General features: G+C 44.7%; 1 protein-coding gene across 1 annotated transcript; it reads left to right on the forward strand.

Moving 5' to 3' along the window:
- Positions 1-7,186: 7,186 nt before the first annotated feature.
- On the forward strand, positions 7,187-23,282 carry LOC136522002 (threonine--tRNA ligase, mitochondrial 1-like). The gene is made up of 20 exons (XM_066515786.1): positions 7,187-7,588; positions 7,873-8,110; positions 8,250-8,309; positions 8,418-8,507; positions 8,746-8,820; positions 8,937-9,065; positions 9,156-9,245; positions 9,737-9,825; positions 9,928-10,024; positions 10,113-10,199; positions 10,322-10,406; positions 12,855-12,949; positions 13,055-13,087; positions 13,336-13,422; positions 14,030-14,122; positions 14,389-14,481; positions 14,566-14,787; positions 22,523-22,594; positions 22,749-22,820; positions 22,974-23,282. The coding sequence occupies exons 1-20, from the start codon at positions 7,266-7,268 to the stop codon at positions 23,067-23,069; spliced, it is 2,226 nt and encodes a 741-aa protein (XP_066371883.1). The 5' UTR covers positions 7,187-7,265; the 3' UTR covers positions 23,070-23,282.
- Positions 23,283-25,242: the final 1,960 nt, after the last annotated feature.

The raw sequence follows: 25,242 nt of genomic DNA on the forward strand, positions 1-25,242 counted from the left end.
ATATGCCATGGATGATGGGAGGAGATCTTTGCCCTATGCTCCTTACCTTGTGTTTATGATTGAGAGAGTGACTGGTATGTGGTTCCCTAAGGATTGTGAGCACACTATTTATAAGATCAAAAAGACCCATGGTGGTTTAGGGGGACTTGGCTTAGCTACTCAGCACACTGGTTCTGGAGGACTTGGAGATAGTAGGGCAGCAGGCGTTCATCCTTCTAGAGCTGAACATAGAGATATTCCTGAGCCGTCCAGGGCTAGGGAACAAAAGAAGAAGTCAAAGTGGGGAAAGATGAGTGCATGGATGAAGGCAATTTTTGCTCATTGTACATATGCTTCACAGACTGCTTATGAGGATCGAATGGAGAATAGAGAAGCAGTGAGGCATGCTAGGGAGATGGCAGGGCTGCCACCACTTCCACCAGTGCAGTCACCACCTTAGTTTCCTAACTTGCCTCGCCTTTCTTCTTCTGATGAGGAGCAGGATCAGGCAGATGAGCACCATGATGAGCAGCCAGAAGATCAGCAGTATGGGCACTCATATGAGCCATTCAGTCAGTACTATGGATACCCACAGGGGCAACATTTTGAGGAGCCCCCAAGGTAGGAGGACCTTGGTATAGAGATTCACCCTACAGAGGCCGATCCATAGGTTCAGATAGCTTTGCTTCGCACATATTCTAGGAGACCGCGTCCTTCAACGGATCAGCCAGGGCCTTCTACATCAGCTGGGGCAGTACCTCCACGACGTTCAGCACGCTTCACTTCGCACACCCACGTCGCCGGACGTGCCCGCGTCGACTCCGACAGTGATGAGTGATCTCTCTTCTTTTTCTTCTCTTTTTGGTACTTGATGCCAAAGGGGGAGAAAATTAGAGGGGTCAATAGTTTTTCGACGCCATATGATTCTTCACTGCTGCGCTTATGTTCAGATCCGATGAGAGTAGTTGTCAGGTTGTGAGTTTGAGAGTCGCTCAAAACTCTATTTTATGAAATTATGCTACTTTGTGACTTTACTTGCTTCGGATATGGACATGTATTCATGGTTACTATTTTTAGCTTGTCATATTCTGAGTTTAAATTGTTTTATATTCATATGATCTGCTGTAGAAATCTGATTGCTATCGGACTGACATAGTCAGGACGGCAGTGCCGCCCTATTGGGCCGGCAGTTGTAACACCTCTGGTGTTTTGACCTAGCACTAAAACTTGACATGTCATCATATGCATTGCAAAGCATTCATAAAGTAGAAAATTTTGAATGCATTCACTAAATAAGCTTTATTTCATAATGTTGTTATTTCATGTGATGTGATTCCAAACCCTAAATAAAGATCATGATCACAAGGGTCAAATTTCATGTGATCATGTGAGACCATATGTCAATTGACTCAAATAACCCTAATGGGCCATGTAACTGGTCAAAAATCAAAGTTAAAGTAAAAGGAAGACAAATCAAATTTGAATTCAAATTCAAATTATAAAAGTCCTTTTTGCCCCTTTTGACTAATTCAAAATCCATGTGGAATTTGGGGTTGAGGCAAAAAGCAAAGTTGGAGATTATTTTATGTAGATCAACTTTGGTATTCAAAGTTTTTCAAGTTTACATATAAAATTTGGAGTAATTTTGAAATGATTCAAATGCTCAAATGCACCCCAAATTCAAATTTCAAAATGGAGGTAGAATTTGAAAATATTTCTTGAAGCAAAGTTGTAGAGTTTGAAAAATTGAACAACTTTCATTTTTAGAGATTTTCAACTTCTTTAGAAAATTTGTGAGTAATTTGAAAAATGGACGCAGTGGCAGTTCTGTAATTATTTCAAAAATCAACAGCCACCTCTCTGCTTGCCGCCGGCGCCACGCGGAGGTCGCCGCCGATCGGATTTTGCCGCTTTCAGGCGCAGTGACACGCCCATACCTCCGTGGCGAGTTCACCCATGTGCTGTCAACACCGCACGCCCTCCTTCTTGCTATAAATAGGAGCACGTCGTCGTCATTCCTCGGTTTTTCGTCGACTGCTCGCCGCCGGTGCCATTGCCGCGCTCGTAAAATTCACCCTCGTCGGACCACCTCAGGCCAATTGCGTTGGCCAGCAATTCCGCCTCACCCTGTCGCTCGTTCCCGACCTACTCGCCTCGCTTCTAGCCGATCAGCGCCACCGCGCGACGTCGTCTTCTTCGGAGCCGGCCGGAGCTCCACCACCATCGCCTCGACGTGGCTAGGTCGTTCTAGACCGTCTCCGCCTTCACCAAGCCCACCGACGTGACCGTGGTGAGCCACTGAACATGAAGTTCACTTCGCTTTTGACTCTACCGTAGTCTTGCTGGGGTTACGCCGTGAGCCGACGTGCTCGAGCCGCCATGGCCGGCGTGGGGTCTTCTCCGGTGTACCTTTTGCTATTCCAAGGACGGGGATGGGTTCGTAGTAGGGTGTAGATCATTTTGGTGAGGTCGGTCTCGCCGGAGCGTCACCATCGGCGCATTTTGAGGCCGGCCAGTGAGGGCAGCGCCGCCGTGACTTCTTTGAGTCACTGACAGTGGGACCTGGCTGTCAGTGCGAGTGAGAAAGAAGAACAGTGAAAATTTTTATTTTCTGAATTTGTGAATAGTGCTGAAACTTTGGGAATTTGTAGGAAAATAACCATAGCTCCAAAAATTCTGAAAATTTGTTTGTAGCTTCTGTACATGGTCTAGTATGGTTCAAAAATTTAAAACTTGAAATTTGAGTATATTTTAAATGTTCAAATATTCAGTCCATTAATTGATAAATGCAATTTCCATGATTTTTGTAGGTCACTGTATAATTCCAAAAATTATGAAATTTGTTTTGGTACACTAATTTGTCATGGGGAAGCTTACATAAAATTTTGAGGTCATTTGGAACAAGTTCATTTTTGGGCTTATTTCCAAATTAATTCAAAAATAAATAAAAACAAACCCTAAGTGTTAGATTAGTGCTTGATCTTGTTTTGGTCATGTTTTGTGACCAGTAGGGTTTCAAGATTAGTGTGGTCGGAGAGTTCACCATAGGGTCGGAGAGTTTACCGTAGTGGTCGGAGAGTTCACCATAGTGGTCGGAGAGTTCACCGTAGTGGTCTGAGAGTTCACCGTAGTGGTCGGAGAGTTCACCGTAGTGGTCGGAGAGTTCACCGAAGTGGTCGAAGAGCTCACCGAAGTGGTCGGTGCTGGAGTGGTCGCATCCATTATGAATATGGTTTGGTTAGTTTGGCTTGTAACTGTACCATGGAGGAAAGTTGTATTCAAGGTGTTGTTATATTCCATGCACCATGAAAGCATCATGTTTACATTATCATCATGTTGAAGCATATGCTATTATTTCGTGTAGAACCCGAGAGTGAAACAATTCTAGCTGAGCAAGTTCTGGAAGAATCCCCGGTTGTCACGGGATTCGATATTTGTGGTACGGATCCGGAACCTGAGATCGTCAACGAAGGCAAGCCCCGGTTTATGCATTAAACCATTACCTTGTTTACTTTGAAAAGTTTATCACCTATGTTACCTATTGCATTAAATTGTTTAATTCAAATGTACCTACTTGATGCATTGCCTACCTTGTTAATTGTTTACCATCCTTGAAGATGTTTTTTTTACAAAGGCGTAGAATGCTTAATATGCTTTATGGTAGGCTTTCAAAGAAAAAGTTTTGATACAATCAAAGATGGCATACTGGCCAAAGAAAGAAAGAAGGTAGAATGAACTAGAGACTAGTCGGGTGACTTATCTTGAATGTTGGGTAACGTTGCCGACTATGTCGCTTAAAGGCCACTCATTATGGATCTTCTGAACGAGACACTTTGTAGTACTGGTCACATACCCCGGTAAGCCTACTTCGGCTAATCCGATACTAAGACGAATGCCCACGCACTGAGAGTGGAGAGATGGCGGGAGTAGCGTGTACCCTCGTGGCTGGAATGTGGCCGGATTTGAGGTGTGCTGTGCTCTCGGGTGGCGTGGAGACGGCTTAGTATAGGAGGATCCGGTAGCGAGGTTGATATATGCAAGATTAAGTTCTACATATGTCGTGTGATAAGGAATCCCCAGCTGAGACTTGATCAATTCGAATTGCCGGTGCTCCGCGGATATGGAGACTCGATTCATTACAGAAGCAATGCAGGACTGGTGAATTACTAAAACATGAGAAAAAGGAAAAGAATGAGAAGGAATGGAACATGGGATATGAACACTTAGTTTGAGATAATGAACTAAAGTACTTAGGGGTAAAACTTGAAAATAGAATTAAGAATAGTAAGCTTTTGGCAAAGAACTTTTGAATCTTGCTACATCCTTACCTTGACCCAACACCTGCATCTCTAAAGTCCTTCACTCCCTTTTACGTCGAGTTAGTCTTGTTGAGTACCTTTGTACTCAGGGTTTGTTAACCCTTATTGTAGGTGAGTCGCATGCGCAGGCTTGTTTTGGTCCCTGCTGCATGTCTGTGTTTGAAGTCAATAACGATGAGGAGTGATGAATGGCCTTTGGACAAGGCACTAGTTTGTATGATAAATAATGTTAATGTAATATTATCCCGCTACTATGGTTGTATGACACTTATGGTATTGTAAGTTTGAAAACAACTGGTTTGTAACTATGTTATCTTAAGACTTCCGCTATCTTTTACTCTGGTATATATTTGAATAAACTGTTGTAATTTGCAATGACTGTGATTGGGATCCTGTTTGAAAAGAGAATCGTGGATGATTCGGGTTTCTCGAGGACACCTGACAGACCTATTGAGTTGTTGGGAACTCGTGTACGCTATCCGAGGTTTGTTAAGACAATGATAGGTGCATGTGGGCCCGATTCCTTAGGAGGTTCTGCCACAGCTGGTATCAGAGCAGTTTCCATCTAAGATCATTGTAGGTTACTTTGGAAAACCTTCAAATTGATTTGGATCAAAGAAATTAAACTTGATATTTTAAAGTTCAAATTTCTTTCTTCTTACCTTTGATCTAGCCTCAATCTTGTCTTATTTGAAAGTTTGTGGCGGATAATATGATTAGGTTTGTCCTATGTATTAAAAATCTAGTACTTATGATTATATAAAATCTTTTGTACCTAGATTCGTAAGATCGATTCATGCATCATGCTTAAGCACATTGCATAATAAATCCCCTTAATAGTGGTATGTGAGTTTACGAATGTCTTTCCCGATGATCTGCCGGGTCTGCCACCAGACCGAGACGTAGAGTTCAGAATTGATCTGAAACCAGGAACAGCACCAGTAAGAGCATATAGGATGCCACCTAAAGAACTAGCAGAATTAAAAATGTAACTACAATAGTTGTTAGACAAGGGTTTCATTCAACCCAGTTTATTACCTTGGGGATGTCCTGCAATCTTCGTGAAGAAGAAGGACCAAACCTTAAGGTTATGTGTTGACTATCAACCGTTAAATAAAGTCCTTGACCTCGGCGCCAACCGCTTCTCCGGTGGCTTCCCTGCGTTCCTCACCGCGTTCCGAGGCCTCCAGCGCCTCGACCTCGGCGCCAACCGCTTGGAGGGGCTCATACCGGAGGCCTTTGCCGGGATGGCGACCTAGCAGCAGCTCCAGGCGCTCAACGTCTCCTACAACAACTTCTCCGGCCAGCTGCCCTCGGCCTTCGCGGGCTCCCGCTTCACGGCGGACTCCGTCCTAGGCAACGACCCGTCGTTGTGCGGTCCGCCGATGCGCCAGTGCGTGACGGCCTCGGGCCTCAGCTCCCGCGGTGTCGCCGGGATGGTCATCGGCCTCATGGGCGAGGCCAGCGGCAGCGCGGCGGCCAAGCAGAGGAGGGAGAAGGGAGAAGAGGAGGGAGAAGGGTGGTGGGGCCCATAGGGGCAAAATCGTCTTTTTTCACATGGCAGTTAACGGTCCACGGACGGAAAATCCAACGGAGTGTTATATAAGAAACGAAAGTTGAACTCGGTGTCAAATAGGGAACAAATTTTTTTTAGGACTAAAAAAGAAACGAGTCATTTGTCTGGTGTCAAATAAGGAATTCTCTCAATTTTTAAGTCTAATTACTCCGCCATTAGCACATGTTTACAGTAGCACCACATTGTCAAATCATGAACTAATTAGGCTTAAAAGATTCGTCTCGTAAATTAGTCGCAAACTATGCAATTAGTTTCGTAATTAGTCTATATTTAATACTCCATGCATGTGTCCAAACATTCGATGGGACGACGACTAAAATTTAGGAGGGGCAACCAAACACCACCTTATATCCCTCGTCTTTATGAATTTAAGAAAAGGCTATATCTAAATTTTGAAAAGTTCGATAAATTTTAAGTCAAATAGCTTGTCCATTCATAAATAAAGTAGTTTTATTTTTCCTAAAAGGAAAGGATCCAAACGGGTATGGTTTGGTCTCGAAGGGCTTGTTCGGCTAGTATTAGACTGTCTCCAACAGCCTATGCATAAGGGTATCCAGACCCAAAATGCATGATGCACAGTAGAAAAATACATCCAACGGACTACGCAAAGCAGCTACCTATTTTGCCTACGAAGAGAGAGGGAACCCAAAAAAGGGTCGTTCTCTCTCCATGACGCATCTCCAGCTGGCGTGCCAGGAAGGGGAGGTCGCGCGGGTTCGCAGGCGGGCGGCCGAGCTCCGCCGCCCCGTCACCGGCCGCGCGAGGTCCCAGATCCGGCTGCGCAAGGTCCGGCTCCTCCCCTCCCCGGCGGCGTGTGGGCCTCTGCTCCCTCACCGGCCGCTGCTTCTTCCCGGCGGCGCGCGTAGGTACGGCTCCTTCCCGGCGGCGCACGAGGTCCTTCCCAGCGGCGGCGTGAGCTCCTTCCCCAAGTCCGACGGCGCGCGAGCTCCTTCCCCTTGCCCGGTGCGAGCTCTTCCCATGGCCAGCGCGAGCTCCTTCCCCATGCATGACGCCGTGCGCCGGTTCGCCGAGGTCTACGGGGAGGGGATTACGTTCTCTTCGGTGTTGGAGAAAGATAGGTTTTGGGTGGGGATGCTTTCACTGTGTATGACCCAAAGGTGGCGTATTTTCGGTGATCTTTTTGGAGATAGTCTTAAAAGCGGGGTATTTACATATTACCATGGTTACGGATGACATCTTACACTGTGTCACTGACATGGTACTTTTTATATTACTCACATTATTGATAAATATGTAAATAATACCTTAAAAGCCGGCTGCTGTATCGTTGCTATGGATTATAGAACAGGCCCGTAAACCCGTAAAGTAAAAACAAAACCCTAGGGGCGACCGGCAAGCGCCATACCCCGCGACGCCGCCGCTTACGCTTAATGCTACAGTGCCTCCGTCGAGGCCTCTCGCTCGTCCTCGTCCGGCAGCCCGCCTCCCGCGTCCTCGTCAAACCGTATCTCCACCCTGCCCGCCTCTTCCTCCATCACTTCGCCGCCGACGCGATGGGTGAGGGCTCCTCTGCTGGTAAGGACGCGAGGGGAAAGGGCAAGGGGAAGGCCAAGGCCCCCGCCGCGGATTCGGTCCTGGTCGCTCGCGACGACTCCTACCTAGAGGCGGTCACACAGAAGAGGATTCGCTTGTTCGAGGAGATCCAGGCAAGGCAGGCCGTCGAGCGGCTGAATATAGGTGGCGAAGTTATCAAGTGAGTGCTTAACGATCCGCTTTTGGGGTTATTCTCGAATTAGAGTCATGCAGGTGAATCATAATCCACATTTAAGTTTAGCTTATGAAATTCATATGGCACCATGAGATTGAACTGCTGACTGTTCGAAGTTTTTGCTGTACCAACTGTTGTTTGCTTGCTTGATAACGCTGATGGATTCTCACTCTGAACCTTTGTTTGGGGTCATGTCGCTGTAGCTGTTGTTTGCTTGCTTGATAACGCTTATGGATTCTCACTCTGAACCATTGTTCCATGTCCTTCAGGGTAACTTTGCCTGATGGCGCTATCAAGGAAGGGAAGAAATGGATCACAACCCCAATGGATATTGCTAAGGAGATATCAAGTGGATTTGCAGCTAGTTGTTTGATAGCTCAAGTGGACGAAACACTCTGGGATATGGGGAGGCCACTCGAAAGTGACTGTAAATTGCAAATGTTCAAGTTTGATACCAATGAAGGCCGTGACACCTTCTGGCACTCGAGTGCTCATATTCTTGGAGAAGTGAGTTGGCATTTCGCTTGTTCATGTCTTTGAGCATGTTTTTTATTTAAAACATCGTCATACCTTTTCATACTATTTTGTTATTCAATGAGTTTCAGTATTTGTATGTGACAATTCATTTTTTCATGTAAATTTGCAGTCTATTGAGAGAGCATATGGCTGCAAGCTGTGTATTGGGCCTTGCACCACAAGAGGGGAGGTATGAAAATGATCCGAAGATCATCAACTTAAAGCTTAATGAATTTAATGTAACCATCTTATCTGTTGTTAAACTGTTTTCTAAAATGTTTCCACTTGACATGCTAAGGGTTTCTACTATGATGCTTACTACAATGATCAAACATTGAACGAGGAGCACTTTGGTATCATTGAAAGCCAAGCTAAAAAGGCTGTTGCGGTATGCTTTAAATTTTAACTCATTTCATTTAAGATTATGTTAAACTTGTTTTGTGGGCACTATCTACCTGGATGGCTTATTTCAATGCATTATATGTGGGTCACAAAGTACATGCGGTGATTCAGAATTTTGAAATTGCTAATAATGTATCCATGTCTTGCATTGTTTTTGTGGCATCAGTGAAGCACTCTAGCTAGAAACATTGTGTTCTTATAGATGGTTAAATCATTTGGTGCAGGAAAAGCAACCATTTGAACGCATCGAGGTCAGCAGGGCAGAAGCTCTTGAAATGTTTGCTGAAAATGAATTCAAGGCAACCTTCCTTGCTCCTGTCTTGTTTGTTTCATTCCTCTATATTATTTTGCTGCTTATGTTAAATATATATATGACTTCCATCCATTCTTACAAAAAAATGGATTATATGTTCAGGTTGAAATCATTAATGAGTTGCCCGAGGACAAGACCATTACAGTATACAGGTGTGGTCCATTAGTTGACCTATGCCGTGGGCCACACATCCCAAATACTTCCTTCGTCAAAGCTTTCGCTTGTCTGAAGGTAATGATTCTTTGATTGTGCACTATTCTTCTGGTTCTCTTTTTAGTGGAACTGGCTATTTCATATGTATACACACATGTAAATATTCAGGCTTCATCATCATATTGGAGAGGAAAAGTAGACCGCGAAAGCCTGCAGAGAGTATATGGAATTTCTTTCCCTGATTCTCGACGTCTCACGGTATAGAATTGAATTTCTGCTTATGTTGCTATCACTAATGACATGGACAATCTGTTTACTAATATATAACCCTGCTGATCATGTCTTTTATATTTGCACTTTAGATACTAGCATAAATTATTTGTTCATGATTCATGTGCTGCATCTGACTTTTGGCAGAAAGTTTCATACATGATACACTTTTCTCTGAATGAATACCTTGAAACCGTGTCTAAGTTCTCCTTGTGTTTTTCGGAACCTGTTGGTTAACATGGGTTATGGGGTTACGGATAATTTGCACAACACGCTGCATGGTAATCGTGTGAAACTTTAATTGAGTTAGTCTCTGAGGCACTGATAAGTTCAGGTAACTGTAGTAATTATGAATATCAAGACAGGCCATGCCTTTCAGATCTGTGTTATCTCCGACCGTCCCTGAATGATATGCTTGCATTTTCTTTTGTTATTATTCTCATCTTTTGCGTCTATGTTTATTACATGACACTTTGCAGGAATATAAACATTTTCTAGAGGAAGCTAAGAAACGTGATCATAGGATACTAGGGAAAGCACAGGAACTCTTCTTTTTCCATGAACTTAGGTACATAGAACTCGTTTATGTTTCTTTCTTTTCTTGCTTTCATATCCCATTGCGACATCTCTGGTTAATGGTGAATTGCTGATTGTATTTACAATTGTGCAGTCCTGGAAGCTGCTTCTTCCTTCCACATGGTGCTAGGATATATAACAAACTGATGGACTTCATGCGGCAACAGTACAGAATTAGAGGATACCAAGAGGTTTATATTAGTTTGTTATTACTTACTCAGTTAGATTATAGACATCTGTTCAATTCCACTGTTTTTGTTCTTTATGCCTATCTTATAGGTGTTGAGCCCAAATATGTACAATATGCAACTCTGGGAAACTTCTGGACACGCTGCAAACTACAAGGAGAACATGTTTGTTTTTGAGGTATGTGCATCCATAGATTATGCAGCAGAATCTATGTCAGTTTATTGTACATTACGTGTGTCATAGACTCATCAGTGAGTTACAACATCTGCTGAGTGCTTGTTGGATCAATTCTTGTGCAGATTGAGAAACAGGAATTTGGACTTAAGCCAATGAATTGTCCAGGCCACTGTCTAATGTTTGCTAATAGGGTTCGGTCATACAGAGGTGAGTTCTCATCCTAATCATTGTATTATAAATTGCTTTATTTTAAGTGAACCTTTCTGCTTTCACAATAATAGCTTAAAGTAGTTGCGAACTGATAAATCTCCATGCCTAGGGCCACTATCTAAGCGCCTAAGCAACTCATACCAGGCCCATTTACCCATAGTCAACGACTTCACATTTGGTGTACAAAACACATAAGAGCCAAATATTTTGCCATTAATGAAAAACATTCATAAAAGAACTAAATAGTTCTTTAATCTATGCAAGATAATGGTTCATAACCTTTTCAAACTAAAAATGGATACTACAAGTTAATTGGATGAGGGTTCTTTCGTAAACAAGAGGTTGTGGCTTTACTATCACTAACTTATAGAAAAAGAATAAATTTCTTTTTGATAGATATATATAGCTAAGAATCATTCAAATATTGATTTCCTATACTATTTCTTAGCTTGTTCTCAAAATGCGCTGCTGAAAATATTTTATCAACACTTGTAACTGCAAATGGTAGTAACACAGCACCATTTTAAGAAGCTTGTAAACAAATGCAAACGAGAGATGTTTTTTTCTCTCAACGAATTTGACTTAGAGACTAAAATGAAACAAGTATGCTTCAGCAAACTACTGCTGACCAGTGATCAATTGGGCATTAAGTCACTGACATCTTGAAGATTTGTACAAAGACACAATCTAGCCACTATCTAGATGGTAGAACCTTATATTGTGAGGCTGATCTCCCTCTTCACGGCTGGAGCTAGTCCTAACTGCTGTGCTCACAACCGGCATGACCACAGGAACGGGGACTTCAATAGATATTTGGGAATGGGGAATTCTATTACCTGCTTGAGTGCTGGCTGCTGCCATGCTCTCCGACGTTGGCCGGCTGTTGTCCATGTACACAATGGCACAAGCATAGCGCTCTGCACACAGGCGTCTAATTATGCTCCCATTCCTGCATCCAGCCTCTGCTAACTGCTTTCCTGCATCTCTTTGGCTTGCTCGTTAATTGATTTGGCAGTGCCATCGCTTGCCAGTCATCCCCATTTGGCTAATTTGGCCATGCTGCCGCCGCCCAATTTAGCCATGCCAATGATTGCGCTTGGGGTTCACATTGTGGAGTAGGGAGGGAGGCAGTCGCCTGCATGTGAGCGCTGCTTGCGCCAAGGTAGGAAAGAGTGAGCGGAGAGGTCAAACATCAAGAGGAGAGGCTGCAGGTAGGCCAAACACGAGCTGGCAGGCTGCTGTCTTGCTGGGCTGGGAGGTTCACTGGGCCATGCCTAGGGCCACATGGATTTGGCCATAAGCTTTCAATGGGCAAGCCAATTTGTGGGCCACGCCTAGTGTTATGTGGCTGCTAGGATTGAGAGGGAGAGAGAGCTGAGGGAGCTACGGATGCTACAGTACCCGCGGGCACTGTTCACGCGAGGGTGGCTGGAGGCCGGCCGGGGGCCTTGCCCACAGCCGGGCAAGAGGGAAGGGATTTCCTTCTTAATTCTTGCTCGATTAGATTGATACATCTCCTCTCCTTATATAGAGAGGTTTACTTGACTCCCAAGCCAGGCTTACTTGACCCTTAAGTAAACGACCCTTATCTCTAATTAACCCTAACACTAATGGGCTATACAGCCAACCCAGGCCCAATAGGCCCCTGACGTACTCTAACACCTAGGGCCATGGCCCTAGTCCCATATCCCTCATGGCTTAAAGCTTCTTACTTTCTGAACTGTGGTTTCGTGGCAAATATAATGCTCTGTCTATTTCCTTGTTGTTCAGCACTTTTTTATTAATCTTTGGTGCTTTGTGTCATCATCATTTGGTACCTGAGCTTGTCTATAATCATATTTTTTATGTGTTAATAAGCACAATTTTCTAGGTATAAAAGCACTTGAGCTCTAGAATTATGAAGAGATTAAGTATGAGCCTATTTTATTAAATACTCAAAATCATGTTAATGTCACATTAGATGGTCCTTGGGTAAGATGTGCTATGTGCATGAAACAAACACGACTGCTGTGTGTCTGTGTCCGACTATAAACACCATGAACTTTGTTGCACAAGATAGAACATTATAGGGGAGACTTCTGCTGTTTTTTTGGACTTTCGGTAATTTTCACAGCTTGCCTTCAGATGACATCGCATACCTCTCGTGTAGACAAGACAAGATAAGCGTAACAACAGTATGCAATCAAACCAACTCCTCTTATACTTATCCCCAATCAAACTTGGATCAAATCTTGATTGGATCCATAAGGAGCCCATATGTCAGCGCTTTGTCACTACTAACTCCAAATGGAACCAAATGAACAATTTAAGCTTAACTAATGCTGCTCCAGTCATCCTTCTGTAGTATCTTCATTTTTGAGGGGGGCCCTTAATTTTCTACCATTACTGTGCATTTGTTGATTTGACAAACCTTATGTGTAATGGCTGGCTTACCTTTTGCTACAGAGTTGCCTCTTCGCATGGCTGATTTTGGAGTGCTTCATAGAAATGAGCTTAGTGGCGCTCTTACAGGCTTGACACGTGTTAGAAGATTCCAGCAGGTAAGACATCTATTCTGCGAGTTGTTTGTTTCAGTCCAGTTATATTTAATAATAATTTTCTTCTCTCCATACTAATTTTTCGATGTTTTATTACGTCTCTGGCAGGACGATGCTCATATCTTCTGCAGAGAAGACCAAGTAGGTTTTATTGTGTAAACCATGCTTTTTACTATCCTCTAGAATAGAATGCATCGTGTTGTACTTCCATTAGTAATCGTTATACTGTATAATCTACATACTCCAAGTGTATGATGTTATGATAATTACTTTTACATGCTTAAGTGCATAACACCAGCACCCTGCATACATAGTGTGTTTACTGTTTCTTCCTTTTCTCTGACAGTAGATGTACTCCTACATTTGTTAAAAGTTTGTTTTTGTTGCAGATCAAGGATGAAGTTAAGGCTGTTTTGGAATTCATCAATTATGTTTACGAGATATTTGGCTTCAAATATGAGTTGGAGTTGTCTACGGTATTCTTCTGTTCTTTTTATCTTTTATACACTGATGGCATTTCTGCTTGATAGGAACCAGAATATATGCTTAACATTTGGCATGAAATGATGACAATCTGGGAGCTGTAAATTGCAGCTTTAATATGCAGGATGAACTGCTTAACAATCAGCTTTAATATATCCTTTTTTATTTTTACTTTCTTACTAATACTTATGTGCTAACCTCTGATAAATTCGAATCACAAGATCACCACTGAATATGTGATATTTATGTAGCTATGGGCATGTTATCACATACATATTTTTCAGAATTATTATAAAATCTGGGCAGTCGCACTAATATTTGTTCATGGTTGCTAGTTGCTTGTTATTATCTCGCTGAAATATATTGAGATAATGTAGTATACATTCTTGCTTTTTTTGAACTTCGAGTTGGTAAAGTTCATGACAAGATCTTGCAAACTTCCATTGTTTTTGCATTCTTGCTACTTCCCATTTTCATATCTTTGGGGCAAAATGCTAAGATTTAATGAATTCTCTGAGCTTCAAAGGATATTGATAACCTTGTGATAGTTTGATGTTTCTTAGTTAATACTCTAACCTGACCATGATGCCATTTTTCCAGAGACCAGAGAAGTATTTAGGTGAAATTGATACTTGGAACAAAGCAGAGCAACAATTGACAGAAGCTTTGAATGAGTTTGGGAAGCCGTGGAAGGTACCTCCACTAAGACTGTGATAGCCCTTTTTCCTTTGATGTTTCCATGCCTTTATTATGCATACTAGAGCTAGACTAGATTTGCATTTGTACACAATATTCAATATTTTTGGTGCAGTTAAAAGGGCTTTTACTCAATTATCATGTCATTGTTAGTACCTGCACTGGCTCTGACTAAAATCACAAAGTGCATGCACATTTTGCAACATTATTTTCCCATGACATTGCCTTGTATTGAGAGGACTTATATAGATGCCTTCATGCAGATTAATGAAGGGGATGGTGCTTTCTATGGCCCAAAAATTGATATTGGTGTGTTTGACGCCCTTAAGAGGAAATTTCAGTGTGCAACCTTACAGGTTCCCTTGAATGTTATTCTGTCATTAAATAATTAAGATAATCATTTATCATTTTATCTAACCTTATATTATTATCTGTTACAGCTGGATTTTCAGCTGCCCATTCGGTTCAAGCTGGCTTATTCTGCTGAGGATGAAGCCAAAATTGAAAGGCCTGTGATGGTACACAGGGCAATCCTAGGTTCTGTTGAAAGGATGTTTGCCATTCTTTTGGAGCATTACAATGGTAAATGGCCCTTATGGCTAAGCCCTCGCCAAGCCATTGTTTGCTCGGTATCTTCTGGTTCAGTGGAATATGCGAAACAGGTAAATGGTCCTTATGTCTATAAAAACTGACTTGACTTCATAGTTCTCTGTTGTGGCTGACATTAAAAAAAAACTTCTGTTGAGTTATTCCACTTCGTGCTCCTCACCAATTGTGTGGTATTTTTAGATGATTCTTTTTTTAGAGTTCAAGGGCATCACCCCGGCCTTTATATTGCAAAGACCATCAGTTTAGCGTTCAAACATCATTCGACAACAGAAACACACTTCGCAGGAATAAAACACAAAACAGAGCTAGCATTCTACAACCAGAAAGCTCAAGCAGGCTACATGCCCCAAGCATCACTCAGCCTTTCAAAGCTGACCCACTTCTTCTCCCTATTTGCTTTCTCCATATCATCCACCAGCAAAGCTCTGGCGTCTTCCGGCAACGGACCAGTCTTCCAATCACCACCAGTCTGATACAAGAGGTGTTCCCACTTGTTGCTCACTTGGTTAAGCCAGGCATCCTGTGAGGTCTTGTAGCCAAATCCTTCAGCTTGTCCAGGCGCCTTAAGAAGTCCGGAACAAACTCCTTTGGGCACAAGACACTCCAGTTCTCCAGCATGGCTGCTACCTTCAGTAACAGAACACGCCCATCCTTCCACAACAGACCCTGAAAACATAAGTTGTTCCTTAGCTTCCAAAGCCCCCACTGGGCTGCAGCACAAAAGATATTAGCTACCAAGAACCTTCTATTGCTCAACCACATAGTGCCTAATGAAATAAAATCCATTCCAACTCGTCTATCTAAGACCTCAGACATGAAGAACCAGACTTGCTTAGCAACCACACACTCAAAGAACAAATGTTGGATGGATTCTGCCTCTGAGCAGAACAAACAAGAAGGATCCTTCACTTTTCTTCAAATGGCTAAGTTATCTCTAGTAAGGAGTTTATTTTTTGACAAAAGCCACAAGAAAAAATGAACCGTCGGAGGTATTTTCAAGGCCCACACTGCAGGGGTATAGACAGGTGAAATGTTGGAGGTACAGAGTGTTTTTACTCAGCCAGGGATAACACACCCAGGCGACTGCTCTTTCATATATAGGAGATAAGTAGCACATTGATTACATTGATGGCTCATTAGAGCATTAACTAAACAGCTAACTGCCTGGGTACTTGCACAGTCACTTGTGCTGCCCAAGGCCTTAATAGCAGAAACATAATTAAGCACAGATAACTAAGTGATAACTGGGAGCAGGACTTAACTTCTACAGTTCTCCCCCTAAGACCTGCTTCCCCCATCCTTGATCTTCATGATCCCAATCTTGCTTCTCATGTCTTCAAACTTGGCCTTGCCTAAGGCCTTAGTCAGAATGTCTGCCAGTTGATCATTTGTGGCGACGAACTCAGTCTTGATGCTGCCTTCTTCAACACAATCTCTGATGAAGTGTTGTTTGATTCTGATATGCTTGCTTCTGTCATGAAAGACAGGGTTCTTTGCAAGTGCTATTGCTGATTTGTTATCCACTCGCAGCTCTACTACTTCCACTTTCTTTCCCAACAATTCAGCAAGTAACCTGGACAGCCACAGAGCTTGTGTTGCAGCAGTAGTCATGGCAACATACTCTGCTTCACAGCTAGATAAGGCAACCACTCTTTGTTTAATGGACTGCCAACTGACCAGATTGTTGCCTAGGAAGAATAGACAACCTGTAGTGCTCTTGCTTGAGTCAATATCTCCAGCCAAGTCTGAGTCACAGTAGCCAATGAATCTGGCTTCACTGGATGCCTTGGTGAAGTGCAGGCCATACTCCAGACTGCCTGCCACATACCGAAGGATACGCTTCACTGCCTGCTGATGCTCTATGGTGGGCCTCTCCAGAAATCTACTCACAAACCCGACTGCAAATGCCAAGTCAGGTCGAGTATGAACCAAATATCGCAGGCTTCCAACCAGCTGCCTGTACTGTGTTGGATCAACTTCCTTGGCTGTACTCTTCTTGCTCAATCTTAGCCTTTCCTCCATAGGAGTGGCTGCTGGGTTGCAGTCCACCATACCACCCAATTCCAGTATCCTTTTGGCATAGTGAGTCTGTCTAAGGGTGATGCCATCGGTGCTCTGCTGTACTTCAATGCCCAGATAGAAGCTTAAGAGCCCGAGGTCGCTCATCTCAAATGTTGCTTTCATTTCAGCCTTGAAGCTTTCAACATCCTGCTCTTTGGCCCCTGTGATGATCAAATCATCCACATACACACCGACAAGCAACAGAGAGTTTCTAGAACCTCGCCTATAGATTGCAGCTTCATGGTTGCTTTGTCTGAAACCTTTCTTCTTCAATGTTGAATCAAGCTTTGCATTCCATGCTCTTGGTGCTTGCCGTAGGCCATACAGAGCTTTGCGCAAGCGATACACCTTGTCTTCTTGTCCAGCAACAACAAAGCCAGGCGGCTGATGCACATATACCTCCTCGTTGAGGTCTCCATTCAGAAATGCGGACTTGACGTCCATCTGATGAACAGACCAGCCCTCCTGTGCCGCCAGAGCCAACAAGACTCGAACGGATTCCATGCGTGCGACAGGGGCGAAAGCATCATCATAATCCACGCCTTCTTGCTGGACAAAGCCACGAGCGACAAGTCTGGCTTTGTGTTTGATAACATTACCGTGTTCGTCCTTCTTCAATTTGAACACCCACTTCAGGGTGATTGGACGGTGACCAGCAGGAGGCTTCACAAGCTCCTAGGTCTTGTTTCTCTCTACTGATCGCAGCTCTTCTTTCATTGCTGCGCACCACGCTGGATCTCTCTTGGCTTCAGTATGCGAAGTTGGTTCGCCAGAGTGCGTTAGATGCAGCTCTGCGAACAGGCGAGTTGCAGGTGGCGGTGTGGGCTGCTGGCCAATGATATTGCTGACAGTTCTGTAGCGAAGTGGTTCATCCTCGTGATAAGCATCCAGTCGATCATCATCATCCTCCAGAGGCGTGGCATGCTCAATCTGAGGACTTGGTGGCGGTGGTGACACTTCCAGTGCCGCTGGAGCAGAATTAGCTTGAGGATGAGTTGATGCGGAGCCCTCTGCTCCTTCAACTCCAATTGGGCTGTTTGGTGCGGGTGTTCTTGGTGAATCCGGGAGCAGAGGCGACGACGGCGGCGCTGGTTCGCTCACCTCCTCTGACCAGATATACTCAACTGTGAATTCACTGCTGTTCACAGCTGATGGCCCAGATTCCGGCGAGGACCAATCCCAGCCATGTTCTTCATCAAATACAACATCACGGCTGATCCTGACACGCCCGCTCACAGGCTCAAACACCCTATATGCCTTAGCTCCTTCTGCATAACCAATAAACACGCCGGCCTCGCCGCGGTCATCAAGTTTGCGCAGCTGACTGAGCTTCCTTGTGTATGCCACACACCCAAACACTTTCATGTGTCCCAGAGTTGGTGAACGTCCATGCCAGGCCTCATATGGGGTGATCCCCTTCAACGCACGTGTCGGTGATCGGTTCAGTATGTGGACTGCTGTCATCACAGCCTCCCCCCAAAACCGAGCTGGCAGGCCCCTCTGCTTAAGCAGTGCCCTTGCCATGGCCACTACTGACTGATTGCGCCGTTCAACTACCCCATTCTGCTGAGGTGAGTGGGGAGCACTGAAGTGCCTCTTAATGCCTTGTTCTGCGCAGTAGGTAGCGAAATCAGCAACTGTGAATTCTCCTCCATTATCGGTGCGAAGCACCCTGATTTTCTGACCACTCTCCGCCTCTGCGCTCAGTTTGATGCGCTTGATGGCTTCTGCTGCTGCATCCTTGCTTGGTATGAGTGCTGCCCACATGAAACGGCTAGCGTCATCGACGAGCAGCAGGAAATATCGATTCCCTCCAGGTGTTGCAGGTGTCACTGGTCCGCAAAGATCGCCGTGCACCAGCTCAAGGGGCTGTTTGGCACGGTACTGTGTTGCAGCTGGGAACGGGCGCCTTCTCATTTTGGTGGTGACACAGGTGTCACACACCTGCTCCACATGGTCAATAACCGGGACACCGCGCGCCATCTCCTCCTTCCCAAGTCTGCGGAGTGCATCAAAATTCAAATGCCCCATCCTCTCATGCCACTGCCACGCTACATCTCCTCTGCATGCTGCAAGACAAAGTGGCTGGGCTGCATGAAGTTGGAGTGTGTACAATCTGTTAGCCCCTCTCTTCACCTTGGCAATCAAACGGCCAGTGTGTTCCCAGATACGTAACACGTCGTGATATATCTCCACCTTGGAGCCAGTCTCGTCAAGCTGACCCAGACTGATAATGGAATTCTTCAGGGCTGGTATATAGTACACACCCTGCAGCACCCTATGCTCACCAGTTCTTCCTTCGAAAGCAATCGAACCGATGCCTTTGATGTCAACCTTGGACGCATCTCCAAATCGGACCGTGCCTCGCACGTCCGTGTTCAAGTCAGAAAAGAGCTCACGCCGTCCAGTCATATGGTGTGTAGCTCCTGAATCAAGGTACCACACATCTGCCTTTTCTTCATCGCCATTGGCACCAAGGAAGGCGCGGGCTTTTGGTTCTTCCAGATTCACCTCTTGAGCAGCATAGGTGTATGCCGGCGCGCACTTATCAAGATCAACGAGCCCATGCGCCAGAAACAGAGCCCCATCATCCTCGCATTCTGCATACTGCACACGGCCATTGTGGCCGCCGTCACCGCCGCCTGCGCCCCCTCGGCAACCAGCGTGCTGGCCTTGATTGCCACCGCGGCCGCTGCCACGACGGCCTCTGCCCCGTCCGCCGCCGCGGTCACCGCCACCATCACGGTCACCATCTCTGTCTCGGCGTGGATGAGGGCAGTCCCTTACCCAGTGGCCCTCCTGGCCACAATTGTGGCAGGTATCGCCACAGCGTCCACCATCGCGGCCGCCGCCACGGCCCTTTCCTCGCCAGCCGCCGCGACCGCGGCCACCACCGCCGCCTTGGCCGCCGCCGCGCTGATTCTTTGAACTAGAGCCAGCAGAATCATCCCCGCCGCCCTTCTTCTCCTTCTTCCAGCGTGCGCGCCATTGCTCCTCAGTATACATGAGCTTGCCGCCGACGGTGATTGGCTCGGTAGGCGCTTGCTCTTCACGGTCATCAACAGCCTTGAGCCTCCCAGTGGCTTCCTCAAGCGTGAGCATGTCAAAGTCCAGAAACTGCTCAATAGCAACCACAATCTGCGCATACTTCGACGGTACTGTACGCAGATACTTCTCCACCACACGCCTCTCATCGATGTCCTGATCACCATGAAGGACAAGCTGTCGATGCAGAGTTGAGAGGCGGAAGGCAAGATCTTCGACGCTCTCTCCTGGCTTGACACTCATGTTCTCCCAGTCGCGGCGGAGGCGTTGCAGCGTCGCGCGGCGGACCCTGTCCACGCCGATGCGCGCAGCAGCTATGGCGTCCCACGCCTCCTTCGCCGTCCGCTTGTCGATGAGCGGAATCCCCATCTCCTTGGGAACCGCTGCGACAATCGCCTCCATAGCCCGCCGGTCGTCGCGGAACGAGACCCGCTCTCCTTCAACTGCGTCCCACAGATCGCGGGCCTGCATTCGCAGTTTCATCTCTTGGCTCCATTCGTGGTAGTTCGTCTTGGACAGCATCGGCCAGTTCGTGCCGCTGCCCGAGTCCCTGTATACGACCCTGTCGTACACAGGCGACTCCCGACGCCCGCCACCGCGGCCACGCCTGCGGACTGGCGGAGATGGAGACCTCCGGCGCGGGCTCTTGACCTCCTCCTCTCCTTCTTCATACTCCAGCTCCTCTTCTTCCTTCTCTGCTGCAATCTCCTCCCTCAGCACCCGCGCGGTCCTTGCCGCCTCCTCTGCAGCCGCCGCCGCCTGCCGCGCCGCCTGGACCGCCTGCGCAGCTGCCTCCTCTGCAGCTTTCAAGCGCGCGGCCCGGCCAGAGGAGTCCTCCGCATCGCTGACGCCCTTGGCAGCCTTCCTTCGGCGCTCAGAAGATGTCGAGGCCATGGATGAGAAAGCAGGGAAGGGGGCTCGAGTAGAAGATGAGAGAGAGGTGTCTAACCTAGGCTCTGGTACCAATTGTTGGAGGTACAGAGTGTTTTTAATCAGCCAGGGATAACACACCCAGGCGACTGCTCTTTCATATATAGGAGATAAGTAGCACATTGATTACATTGATGGCTCATTAGAGCATTAACTAAACAGCTAACTGCCTGGGTACTTGCACAGTCACTTGTGCTGCCCAAGGCCTTAATAGCAGAAACATAATTAAGCACAGATAACTAAGTGATAACTGGGAGCAGGACTTAACTTCTACATGAAATACCTCTAAAGTTAATGACTCTATATAGGGATTGGGAGGAGTATTCACCCTGTGAATTAAACTGCCAAACTAAAGCATCTTCATCTTCAGTAAAAGCAATAGTGGAAGCAAGTTGGACAATTTCATTCCAAATATTAAGCAACCTAGCGTCAAAACATCTTCTAAAAGTACATTTGAGATTACTGCCATCCCAAATAGAGGCAACTGTAGCATCTTTCTCATTTACCAGAATGTAAACCTCCCAGTACTGTATGGCTAAACTAGAAGTACCTAGCCAATTATCTTACCAGAATTTACACTTAACATCTCCTATTTTCCATCTATAGCCCATCTTGGCTGCAGAAGCAGCCCACATCATTCCTTTAAAAAATTCAGAGGCACCAGCAGTGGAAATATAGAAAATATTTGGCTCATCAGTCTTATACTTGAAATCTAAGAACTGTTTACATAACTTGTTACCATCTAAATTATACCTTTTAATCCAGGAAGCTAGTAGGCAAATGTTTAGATCTCTCAAATTAGGAACTCCTAAACCACCATAATCCTTAAGCATACTCACACTCTCCCAATTTGCTAAATGGTACTTATGAGCAGAGGGGTCATCATCCCATAAACAGTTAGCTAAGTGAGTATGTAGAATTCTAATAGCCCATTTAGGGAACTTAACAAATGAACGAAGGTACACAGGAATGCTAACTAAGCAGGCTTTAATCAAAACTAACTTCCCTGCATAAGATAAAAGTTTGCCTCTCCATCCAGCCATCTTTTTCAGCATCTTATCAATTTGAGGCTGGATGTCCTCTCTACTCAGTTTGTCAAAATGTAAAGGGACACCTAGATACTTAATAGGTAGCTTACCTACAGGACAGGAGAAAAGATATGCTAAACCAACATTTAAAGGTATCAGCTCACTCTTGTGGAAATTGATTCTCATACCTGAGAGCTGTTCAAACCACATAAGAATTCCTTTGAGATTCTTAGTATATCCCTCTTCAATTCTAGAAAAGAGGATGGTGTCATCTGCATACTGCAATGAGATGATCCCACCCTCCCTAAAGTTCTCAGCTACCTTTGATGATCCCCCTCTGCCCCTTTTTGTAGCATCTTAGTAAGTACATCACCCACTAGATTAAACAAGAGAGGAGAGATAGGATCTCCCTGTCTAAGTCCCTTACCTGGTCTAAAGAAATTACTCTCCTCCCCATTTAGATTGACTCCCACAGAGCCACCTAGAACTAAGTGTTTAATCCAAATAAACATTTTTAGATGATTCTTTGCGGTTAGCAATGTGAAATTGCCTAGTTTTTGTCTCTAATTCAAACAACAAATATCTATTGAGTTTGAGTCGGTTGATGAGTCCACACATATCCTTATGGGTTCATGTTATATGTGTTCCCTTTTAGCGCTGTACACAAAATTGGACCTTGCTCATTTAATAATGGTGCTGATGATCTTTTTGTTTCTGATACCAGGTTCTTGCCACTCTACATGAAGCTGGTTTTCACGTTGATATTGACGCGAGTGACAGGACAATACAAAAGAAGGTACTTCCCAGTTACCAAGCTCTTTTAGGCTTTGGCACCGTTTCTTTTAATTTCTTGTTCTTATATTTGTTTGCGTGTCCTTATACAAAATTTTCAATCAAAAAAGAAGGAATTGCATGTAGCCAACTCTGAGACCTCTCAATAAATCTTGCAGGTACGGGAAGCCCAACTAGCCCAATTCAACTACATTCTTGTCGTAGGTGCACAGGAGGCCGAGACTGGAAATGTAAGTCCTCTTTACCTCGTAACATTTTTTCTTCTTCGACATGCCGTGTACCTGTACCAGTATCACCCTGTACCAGTATCACCCTCTGATATTGATGCTCGCAAAATAGATTTGATTCCTTGCTGTTTGACGTGGATCCCTTGTGTACTGCAGATCTGCGTTAGGGTAAGAGACAATGCTGACCTGGCCACAATGAGCGTAGATGGCTTCATCACACGTTTGAAGGAGGAAATCGTAGCCTTCAGATGATTTTGATGCTGCGTAATTTCATACTTTCAGTCGCTGACTACTCGTTTGTGATTTCGACGAGCTCTTAGTGACCAGCATTGAGTTCCTCGTGTAATTCTTGTTTGTATGGTGGGAAGCTACTAAAAGGTTCTATTTTTGTTGTTAATTGCACATGTGAAGTTAAATACTGCCACTAGTAAAAAAATACTTGTCGACTTCCAGTGATTTTCGTAACTGACGGTGTCAACACCCTCTCCTACCACGCACCATCATAACCACGTTGACCAAAATCATTTTGTGGTTGCGATTTATTACGATTGGGGTCGAAAACCCTAGAAACCGTGCCAAGATACAACTTCAATTTGGATCTAGGTCGATAATACCGGCTTAGGCCTTGTTTGGCTGGACTCTAATACATCTCAATCCATATGTATTGAGTTGGATTGGGGTGGAAAACTAGTTAATTTTTTATCCAAATTCACAGTGCAGCCAAACAAGCCTTTAGCCGTTTTAACAAAATCAGTCGAAGTTGCTTCCTTTTCACTCTTTTTATATTAGTATTGATGATAGATAGATAGATAGATAGATATAAATAACCAGGCTTGGATGGACTGTTTGTCCACTGGACTTGGGTGGAGCCACGGTGTTTCGGACTTGTTCGTTGGTTAACAAACCTGGCGGAACATGGGCCAAACCTAGATTTCGTAATTCGTATAAGTAAGAGCACAAAAAATGGGTTTGTTCTCCCGTTTTTGCAGCTCCGCTCCACGAACTCGAGCAGCTTCATCGTGGAGTTCGTAGAGTAGGTGATACTGTTTGGTACACAGCCTAGTTCTAGCTCCACGAACGGGTTGTTTTCCTATAAATAGTCTATTATGGCCCTGATTAATGTTTGTAAATTGCCAAATAAAATCCGATGTAAATAAAATATAAGAAATTGCACTTAATTTTTCATGGCCTGTCGATTGCAACGTGAGTGATAGAAAATTAAACAAAGTTCCTTTCTCATGGCCTGTCAATTCCAGCAATGGAATTGATTCCAAACTCGTCCTGCCACCGGCGTGGCTCAGAAAAATGGCAAGTCCGAATGATATAGCTTGACTTGCCATAACCACCCATGACCAATGGTACAAACTGTATATTACCTAGTGTGCATATGGAGCGGAGCGTCGCGAGCGTAGGAAAAAAAGTGTAGAGGGAGTCGAACACATTAGAAAAATAAACCGGTACAGCCGTGCATGTAATTAATGAGTGGTAAGGTGGGTAATTATCCTACAACTCTACGTGGAAGTATAAAACTCCAAAAACTAAAGTATCTCTTGAGGTGCTCTAGAAAGAACGTAGAGTTGGCATTCAGCTTCACCTTTTCGTAGAGCCGAGTTCTAGGAGCTGGAGGTGTTTGGCAATGCAGAGCTAGAACAGAGCTACAAAAACAAGAGCGGAGCAGTCCCAAACACCCTTAAGATTTCATAAGGCGCATGTAGATCGGTCAGTCCTGCTAATTTTGTTGGGTCAGCGGGGCCACGGCCAACGTCAGCATTTCAGCAATAGCACTTAGTGCATGAGCAATATATATTGTAAAGTGGTCTACATAAGTGGATTAAAAAAACAGTCTTTATAGTTATAAATAAAAAACCTGTCACAATATGTAAAGAGATGGACTATATAAGTAGGGCCCACTAACAAAAAAAACTGCTGAAAGGCCCTTAAATGGCCAGGGGGAGGTGAATAACTTATAAAAATTTCTACAAATACACTAGAGCAAGAGGTTAGTACACTAAATGACAAAATATAATTTTGCTCTAGATCTACGAGGGTTGCAAGCCACATATTCAACAATTCTAGTTGCTATGATCACTAGGCACAAACAATGGCTATGTCACTACTCACTAAGAGCTCTCAACAAGTCTACACTAAAGAGCTCCACTAGGTGATATTAAACTAGCAAGCAAGACAAGCTCTCAAAACTAATTACACTAAAGAGCTTCACAACTAGTTTGCAAGGATTGTAAAAGAGTGAGTATGGTGATTATACCGCCGCGTCGAGGAATGAACCAATCACAAGATGAAGACAATCCAATCATCAGGAGAAATCCAATCAGACAAGAGACACAAGATTTTTCTCCCGAGGTTCACGTGCTTGCCGGCAAGCTAGTACCCGTTGTGTCGACCAACACTTGGTGGTTCGGCGGCT

This window comes from Miscanthus floridulus, chromosome 2 (assembly GCF_019320115.1).
Source record: "Miscanthus floridulus cultivar M001 chromosome 2, ASM1932011v1, whole genome shotgun sequence".
Classification (NCBI taxonomy): domain Eukaryota; kingdom Viridiplantae; phylum Streptophyta; class Magnoliopsida; order Poales; family Poaceae; genus Miscanthus; species Miscanthus floridulus.